Genomic DNA, 9,840 nt, shown 5'->3' with positions numbered 1-9,840 from the left:
TGAATCGATCTTACCAGTTGCCCTTTACTTTCTCCCCCCCCACTCACCACACCACCACCATTAGCAAACATATTTTAAATGTGCAAAAATAAGTGCCTGCTACACTCTACCGAAGTGTCCTTGGGCAAACTCATTAACTCTCACACTTGTTCCTGAAATTGCTGACTGCGCCTTTAGCAGTGCCGCTCAGCTTACTGACATGCCTCAAGTCAAGCATCATCATCCAGATGATATAATGCCCAAGAATGCCTGTAGAATGACCACAGCCAGCCCTGGCTTGACTTTTCACCCAGCTGCTGAAATGAAACCGATCCGCGTGTCCACGTGTTTGTGTCATTTCCATGTCATTTGCATATGTAAACCGGCCTCGCCTATTGCTCCGCGACTGCACTGAACGGAGGAGCCGATTGGACAGTCGGAGCCGCTCGAGGAGCAAATGGGAGCGCATGCTCCTGCTAGTCCCGCCCTCCCAGACACGTTGCCTTGGGAGAAGCAACACGGGCCGATCACTGGATGTTCTGCCTCCTCTCTCTCACGCCGCACGTCCAGCACATCAGCTGCTCTCTGCCTACAGTCCTACTGGATTTACCGCTAAACAAAGGAAGAACGACCAGCCGCTCCATCCTGAGAAGGTAGGCACCCATGCTCATCTCCTTTTAATGCCCAGAGCCTCCCGATAAATATCACTTACTTTGTGTTTCTGAGGGGACTAAGCGATATCCTAGTAATATTATTATTTTAAATCATCCAGAGGCATTTCACACAGACAACCTGGTCAGAAAAACAAAGAGTTTGCGGTTGTGTTTAGTGCTGCGATATGGTAGCCTTCCCGTGACAGGGACTGGTATTCCTGTTTCATTTCTTTCTTTATTGTTTAAATATATATATTTATATTTTACTAATTCAGCATGCTGCCAAATTTACTGAGACTGATGAGGAAGTATATTGTGTCTGTTACCCAACTGATGTGAAACCCGCATTTAGGCGGACAGATCAGACCTGCCACCTTATCTTCCTATGCGCGTTTTCTCTGGCGAGAGATAACGACGTGTGAATATCTGAAATATTCTCTTATATTTCAAGCATATCGGCGTACGTGTTAAGCGCTGGGCATCTCTATTCAGGTGCCCCACCTACACAGGTAGATGTAGACGTCGAGGTCGCGGAAGCTAACTGGTGTATATATATATTTTTAAATTGCTTTATGGGACCACCTTTCCTTTGATTCAGAAATCCACGGTGTTAGCTGTTATCAGTACCTCCTACTGCTATTTAAAGTGTTATTAGAATATAACTGTAGGCCTATATGAGCATGCAAAGGCCCAGGGCAAGTGAATATTTAGTAAGCTCGCCATGTGTATGCTGTTTTTATCACAGAAAGAAATTAGTAGTAGCGTGGAGCTAGTCATGGCACATATATGTTGATATATTTTCTCAGTGCTATTGGATTCATTTAGAGTTAGTATATTAATAAGAAGGGCGACTTTTATACAATTATAGAGAGAAATTAGATTTTCTTTTTGCTACTGCAGTGTCTGTGCATGTTTTGTGTTGTGTAATACAGTATTACACAACACAAAACAGACTGACATTGCAGTAGCTTGGAATTAGATTCAAGATTCTTTGGGACTTTGCTGAATCTCTTCTATGGCGCTCAATACTCACGTGCTCCTGTAAATCATTGCTTTGATTTAGAGCAATGATGATGTATATGTTTTGCGTTTTATTCAGTATATCAGTAAATGTCCGCTCCACCCCTCCTCTGTAACAATAAGATCAGAAGGCGACAAAGAATCAGGGAGCAATTAACCCCTCTACCCTCAAATTTTACAGGAAGCAAGAGACATGGCAGTCCTTAACTCTGGAAATCCTAAAATGATCTCTGTGCTGAAAATGCTGTTCTCACTTCCCCTCTTGTAATAAACACAGAGGGAATATACTGCAATTAAGCCTCCGTGAAGAGCCTTTAGTTGGATTTTCTTTTTTATTCAGAAGGCGTTCATTGCTGAAGAACGCTTCCCATTTTCTTCAATCTCTTTTTTCACCCCACAAGTGTCACTTGTGTTGATGGGAGGTCTGCGGTTCGTCGAACTACTAGTCGTCATGGTGGCAGACCTCTGCCCCTTTGAATAAGCAAGCGAACGAAGTGTATGAATGAATGTGGTGGTAGCAGCTGGCAGGCCAGCTGACAGAAGCGGACTGAGGGTGGTGGGGGGGATAGTCAGGGTAGCAATTGTGAAATTTAGAAATGTGTTTGTTTGTGATGTGAAGACGCTTGAGGGTTGCAGTGAAAAAAATTTGGAGGGACAAATGACGTGAGCCTCCCACCCACCACCCTCCGAGTATTGGATGGGGCACGGGACCGTTTGCTGTTTGCTTTTGATGGTGGCTGGCCTGTGTTTACTGGCTCAGGTGTTGCATCTGCAAAACAAACAGGTCATTGTGGTCCCAACAACTGTTATCTCACTGCCACCATCTGCTCCGAGTACACTGCTGTCCCTCCTCTGTCTTTATTGTTATTTCTGCTTGGCTGGAGTTTTTTTGTTCTTTCTTGACTTTTTGCTCGAGAACACTACATTTGATTATTTTGGCTAAAGGCCTTGATGTAGTTAATTTTTAATTTACTGTTTCTCGTCTCCGCATCTGTTATCGCTGCTCCCTTTAATATGTTTCGTGTTGTTGCAATGTAATAACGGTGCGTTTCTCTTTGTCAGGTCGGTGATGGTCAGTGCTATTTAGACCCTGCAGCTGAGGATGTCTGCTACAGATTCGGACAACTCCATTGACTGGCTGGCTAGCGACAATGAGGATAATGAGAACGAGCAGGAGCCTGACTGTACCAGAAAGCACAGCCAGACAGAAGCTCCTTTATCCCCCTGTGCCTCTTCGCACCTGGGCCCGACTGACAGCAGCTGCCGCTGGAGCAGCGACTTGAAGGAGGGCGACGGTAACTGGAGCGGGGTCAGGGAGGTCTCCAGCCGGGGATCTCCCGGCTGCATGGAAAAATGGGACAGAGACACCGCCACTGGACTGTGTAAAACACAGCAAGGAGAAAGAATGAATGGCAACAACACTCAGCAGGCACTGAAGAGACCCCGCGGCTCTACAGAGGACGAATGCAAAGAACGGCAGCTCATTGCCAACATGTCAGAGAAAGAGAGAATTTTTAGCAGCAAGGTGAGCGCCTCTGTGGTTCATGTGTGCTTTCCACAGACAGTGGTTGACAGTGTCAGCAAAACTAGCGCGTACCCTGTCACCCAGACTGATTCCCGTAGTGGTTTTACAGAGTGCTTCCTGCATGACATTTCCAGTAAAAATGACCTTCCCCTATTTGCTATCCGTTTCTAAAGAACTAGACTTTTTCTGTCTTAAGTCAAACAAAGCTAGTTAGTCATGGAAAGTTGTTGTCAATTAATATAACAAAATGAACTGGGGGGAGGCTGATTTATTATGAGCTTATCAGAAAAGGTTTTTAAGTTGTTTTATTACCCACTAACACTAATAAATCTGTTATTATTTTCAGTGCATGGAGTTACAATGCTACATTCATCCATTGTCATCAATCTTGAATGGCCTTCGTTCAGGGAGATACAAAGAAAGTAAGTCAGCATTTAATATGTCTTCTGCTTCACACACAAGATATTAACCTGATTGAACACAAAATGTCTTAGTTGAGTCTGTTTTTCACGGTCTCTTTTGTCTCAGAAAGAAAAAAACAATAGAGCGCATAGACTACGCAAGTCTTTGTGGAATAGGTGTCCTTGAGATATGAGCGCGAGACGTCTGAAACATGCATTGTCGTAGGACTGTCATCTAACCACAAGCATTCCTTGTATATGTGCGCATGTGTGTGTAAAGTGATGCAGTTCTTGAGTCAGATAGGCATTATGAGGATCTCTGAAAGAGAGCACCGTGTTCAGGCGGGCGCAAAAACTGCTTAGTTTGGGATCTTAGTCAAACCCGAACCTTGTGTGACCCAGCACTTCCTGGCCACAGAAGCAGGGAGTCTGTTCCTTCACACACACATTTCACACTACCCATCTGCTGAACAGACTCAGCCCTGCTGTCAACACAGTTCATGTGGCTCATGCTACAACTTTCTTCTTGCCAGGACTCAGCAGTTTCCAGGAGAGTGTCGCCATGGACCGGATTCAGAGGATCATGGGTGTTCTGCAGAACCCCTACATGGGGTAGGTGACCCACATTCTGCCCTACATGAAACAATGATAATCGGTACTTTGACATAAATGTGTCAGCGTAGAAAATCTGTGTGCTCTTTTCACTTGTGGTTTCAAACCCGTGTGAGAACCACAGTGCATCCCCCAGCATACATATACAAGGGCTACCCAATACTGCTTGCTATCTGTGGGTCGAAGTGGTCTCCGTTATGTTTCTGACACATGGCTCACAGCAGGTTGCTGCTACCCCCGCACATTCAGGATAAATTTACTGCAGAGATGGCTGCCTCTCACTAAAGCTGGGCATCTTGTTAAAAATGTATCAGGCTTCACTGTGAGAGCGGCCCACTTGTGTCTGTGTGATTAGCTCTCCACCGGCCAGACAGCATAATGGAATATGCTATCACCCCTTTCAAGGAGAAACTCTTATAGTCCCTGTTTCCCAGTCAAATTTAAAATGTTTTGATATTTCACATTGTTAAATGGAAAAAAACTACCAATTCTCAAGTCCTTATGATCTGATTTTTAGTGCAGTTTTTTCCCCACACATATAAAAAAGAATATCTGTCCATTCATTTGCGCATTTTCTTAACCGCTGAATAGAAAACTTCCATATCTGATGAACGTTGCTATCAAAAAATTCCAGAAACTCGTGTAATATATGTTTCAATTATCTGGAAACAGGAAACTGTCACATTTGAGAAGCTGGAAAGTTTTGAGTTTTTGATTTGAGTAATCACTTTAGAGCATAATTTCACAGAGCGATTGCACTCAGCGATCGTATCAATACTATTTGATTACACTGAAACGAAATCCCGGCATCGTGTACAGTTTAGCTGTGAAACTGAATAGGAAGCTTTGGGGTGCAGTTAGCACAAGGCTTTGCATCAAGGTATATTAGACAAAGTGCTCCTGAGCCTAGCGCAGACTAATTGGAGCCCTCACCCACCAGCTGCTGCCTCCATAAGGGAAACAAAGAGTGGGTGTGGCAGCCTCCCTGCAGACAGCCAGGGCAGAGGCTGGAAGGTGGACTAAACCCCTCCCTCGTGTCTCTCCTGGTGTCTGCTCTGTGTTGCCAGCTGGCAGCCCCTGGAGCAACACAATGGTAGATAGGATCAAAGTGACTTTTTTTTAGCAGCCACTGTGGCGGATAATCTTTCACATGAATTTAACATGGGTTGGACTGAATATAGCAGGAAGGTCCCGATCGTACGGCCCAGGCTAATCCCCGCTCGCCATCTGGTTCTGACGGGCAGCAGTTAAGGGGGATTCTGACTGCGCCCACCTCCGACGTGAACTGCGTCAACTGTTTTATTTTTACACTGACGCTGTGGGAGAACGTTGTGGCTTTGGCGTTTATATTTAGAGGCGAGCGGGAGTATTATACGCCAGTCCACGTGTGAGCTCAAAGCATGTGAGAAATGTACTTAAGACAATGTTCCCCTCCCCACACACGGAGAGCAGGCTTTGTTGAGCGAGCGAATGTGTTCGCTTGCTTTTCAAGAGCGCATATTTCCTGTGCGAGCTTGATGGGGAGGTAGATTTCAGAGAAGAGGTTACCAAGATTTTTGCTCGATTACTCAGATTCGCGCGCGATAGCTTGAGTAAATAGCTCTCTCTCACTCTCTGTTTCTTTTCTTTTTTTCACCTCTGCTTCCAGGGAGAAGTACATTAATATCATTCTTAAAATGGAAGAAATGCTGAAGAGCTGGTTCCCTAATGTAAAGCTTCAAGAACACCCACTCACTGTCACCCAAACAGAGGAAGCTGCTCCCACCAAGAAACTGAAGGTAAAGTTAAAAAAAAGAAGCTGTTGTGTAAGAGCTCTTCACCTAGATAAATCCCGCTGCCAAGAACATATGGTGACGACACAGTGAAAGAGCGACTAAAATATCTATTATTATTTAATCACAGGTCTGGAACAGGGACAGGAGGATTAAAAGCTATTTTTACTGAGGTATTACTGCAGTCTCAGGTTCACTAAGAACAATGACAGAGGAGAAAAGGTAATTTTGGAGGAGTGTCCCTAAGGGGATAAGAAAGGTCAGGATACTTTAGAACATTCCTTTGCATTTAATTGGTGAGGAATTAGTCCCGACACACCCTGTCATGAACAGGATTTTATGATCTACATTAGGTTTTTTTTATTCTTTATAACTGACTACACCCACTATGATCGATACTGCTCATACCAGATCCCTACTACCAAGTCTGATTGCTACAGTGTGTAAATTATGCAGGTGGTGCAGCTCAATCGGAGGAGGTTCCCAATTCAAGTATTTCTAGTAGCGCGAGCGTGGCTGAACGCAGACTATGTCTTGCTCTGTGCTACGTGTGAGAAAAGAAAACTGGGGGAATTCTCACGGATTATCTAAAGATGGTGTGTTTAAACAAATACACAGAGAATTATCGCCCTCAGAACCGTGCTCATAATTTTGGTCTTATTCCTGCCACGCTCTTCAGCGTGTTATTTACTTTCTGGATAAAAACATCTCATTGGACACTTAGTGTCCGGCACCAGATGGCAGACAAAATAAGTAGCTTTTCAACAAGCTGGGGCTTCTAGTAACTAAACAACAAGATCCTCAAGAATTAGTGGAGGCCAAATTACGGTTCAGAGAGAATATTTTAGAAACAAAACTCAAAATTAATGCCAGTGTTTACCCCTAATGTTAGATATTAAACAGAGGAAATTAAATCATTTTGAGGCGCTAATACACTGTGTACATGTGTGTTCGGGTTGTTGCAGCGCCCCACCCAGATTTTGGGGCTTATTTGCTCTCGGGCCATTTTTATGGCTCCTGCAGTGTGTTTAGGGGTGGCTGTAGCTCAGGAGGTAAACCAGGTCATCTGCTAATCGGAAGGTTGGTGGCTTGATCAGAGTGTGAACGTTCGATGGAAAGCACTTAGAGGAGAAAAGTGCTTGTGGTATAAAGTGCTTTGAGTGCTTGAGTAGGAAAGCGCTATAAAAGATCAAACCATTTACCGTTTTAGTGTTGCTTTCAGCCCTTCCATTATCTGGGCCTCACTCAGATTTCTGCACGATGAATATATTATTTATATTTCAGGGTCCTTATAATAACTAGATGGACAGCAAATGAAAATTAGGTCTTGGTAATCAATTAGAATCATCGCTGAATAATAAAACTTTTTTGTCATACTCAACAGCTGTCTCCAGTTACCACATCTGCAGCAGCGAGCGCCATCACTACTAGCGATCCTCCAGCCACCGCCAAAGCCCTGAGAGTCACAGATCTCACTCCTCCTGGAGCTTACTCTGCCAATAATCTGAAGTGGCTCCACACGTCACCCATTTGCTCTCCCACAGCAGAGCAGGCCCAGGCTGGTCCCAGGCCCCTGCTGACCCCCAGTGACAGAGACCTAACGCAGGACAGCGCCGTGTCCTCCAGCACAGACAGCCAAACTAAGACAAACTTGGTGCCCAGAGGCCCGCCGCCGGGCAAAATCAACGCGCCCTGTCTAGAGAGGCTTCTAAAATCGACGGACAGCATCATCACACGTAAGGGAACAGGGCGTTTGACGGACAGCAGCTGGTCCTAGTCCACACAGAGGGCTCGGTGTAAGCAGCGCGCAGAGGAGCCCCGCCTTGCCCACCCTGCAGGGAGCCAATCAGCTCACTTAGCTCATTCCAGCCTTCAGGAGAGATGAGAGCCTTCAAAAGGGATGTTACCGATTCCTCTTTTAATATGGAAGCGGTGTCGATGAACAATGTGACTTTTCTGTACGGCGGTGTACCCTCTCTAACACGACAACTATCTGCTTTATTTCCCTTTTTGTTGACTTATCTCTTCTTTTTTCCCCCCTCTTCTCTCTTTTTATTTTTGCACTCTTCAACAGCGTGTGTGAGAGTTGGAAGGATAAATTTCACATGCCGTGATACCGGAGAAAGTATTTTCACAACTGAATTTGTTCGCACTGGCTTGTAGATGTAAAAAAGAAAAAAAAAATACAGTCTGAGTATCTGTGAAGCTGCCATTACGAGTGAAAGGGAAAGAACTGAAGGAAAGGTTTGTGCTGAAAGGAAGGAAGATATGTCAGTGATCTACATATTGTTGTGCTGAAAATGTGGGTGAAATGTGATGTTGTTCCCCTCCCCTCCCATGACTCCACTCTTAAGTTTATTGATGTGACTGTTACTCATTTGTATTCTTTATAAATAACTCTTTTGGTACAACTGTTCTACCTCAGCGAGCACCACGTCACGGTTAGTGAGTAAGAATGTGAACACTATGCTCAAAGTAAGGACACCTCGACAGAGCTACGGTGAGCCACCAAATGGCCTCTGACGACAAGGTCTGCAGCGCAAAGTCTCCCCTCTTCTACAAACGGAGGATGCTGTCTCAGTGGGGATGCTCTCGTGGCCTGACTGGTGCCAGTGTAAAGAATGTCAACTGCAGATTTCTTTTTCGAGTCTCCCAGTAGAAGGCAAACAGTGCCTGTAACGTCAAGCTGTGCCTGTAAGCTGGTTTAATAAAGAGAAAGAGAGAGAACCGTTTGGAAACCTTGCTCCTCTGTCCTCTGTGGGATGTACAAATCAGGAATTCTCACTCTCCTGCCGTTTTCCTGTTTTGAGTAAGTTATTCAGATCTCGCCAACTATTTTCTGTGGTGAAGCAGAACAATAGCTTTTTTTTCCTTTTTTTTTTTGCCACAGAACTGGACAGTATGTTGGACCAGCGGAGAGATGGACAAGCTTTTTTGTCTGTGTAAATCTTACAGGAAGGTTGTCAATTTACCCTGAAAAGTGGCCTTTACAGTGTGAAATTTTATACTTTCAAAATAAATGTGGTTATATTTGTTTGATGCAAAACAAATGGCTACAGATTCTTCTGTTGTGAAATTTCTTAACACTGTAAAGCCTAAACCATGAAACACTAGTGTGTTTATTGAACCTTCTGACAAATCTTTATTAGAAGAATTTAAACATCAAACTATATATGAGTATTAATTTACAGATTTTTGTTGCCTACTACAACTTATTCCGGCTCTTCAGGGAAAAACAATCACACTGATGATGTAGAGGTCTCAAAACCTGATAAAAATCCAGGTATTCAATATGACACACTTGGTTTTCACCAAAGGCTTTTTCAAAGGGTGACTTATAAGCAAAAAGAATATACACAATGGCCTGAAAATAATTCTCAACCAAGAGCTAAACCCGCTCAATTATGCATCAAAGACCCCCCAAAGAAAGAAGAAAAGAGTGCTATCTGATTAATGTCGTAGTTGGGCCAATTATAGGGTGAGTCACTCAAAGCGAGCCTACTTCCTGAGGGAATAAAAAGATTTATTGTTTGCAGGGTAGGGTTTCATCTTCTTTGCCTCAGTTGTGCTATACAGGCAAAGTGAAATTACTGCTTGCAGGGCTCAGTATCACTTCACATTTCTCAGAAAGTGTTGCCACGCTGTGTTTTTACATGCCTGTAGACAAAGAGGAATTCCAAGCGCACAGTTTTTCACAACCTGCAAGAAAGAGGGAGAATGGCTCTGCCTGTGCCAGATTTCACATTTGATTTGCAGATTAGTTCATGAAAAAGGCAAGAAGCAAGTCTTTTATACTCTCGTGTGTGGCCACGATATAAGCATTTAGCTCCACTTCTAAATGTATTTAGAACATATTTGCAATCCAGCAAGCAAATGCC

At 44.1% G+C, this 9,840-nt stretch overlaps 1 protein-coding gene across 1 annotated transcript; it reads left to right on the top strand.

Moving 5' to 3' along the window:
- The first annotated feature begins 497 nt into the window (after positions 1-497).
- ciartb (circadian associated repressor of transcription b) lies at positions 498-9,001 on the top strand. The gene is made up of 6 exons (XM_085359238.1): positions 498-632; positions 2,715-3,177; positions 3,524-3,599; positions 4,112-4,190; positions 5,839-5,968; positions 7,347-9,001. Exons 2-6 carry the CDS (start codon positions 2,755-2,757, stop codon positions 7,737-7,739), a joined length of 1,101 nt encoding a protein of 366 aa, XP_085215364.1. The 5' UTR covers positions 498-632; positions 2,715-2,754; the 3' UTR covers positions 7,740-9,001.
- Positions 9,002-9,840: the final 839 nt, after the last annotated feature.

Source organism: Diplotaxodon limnothrissa, linkage group LG7, assembly GCF_057381915.1.
Source record: "Diplotaxodon limnothrissa isolate DT_005_m linkage group LG7, D_limnothrissa_male_GT1.1, whole genome shotgun sequence".
NCBI lineage: Eukaryota > Metazoa > Chordata > Actinopteri > Cichliformes > Cichlidae > Diplotaxodon > Diplotaxodon limnothrissa.
This window is presented reverse-complemented; position numbering and strand designations above follow the sequence as displayed.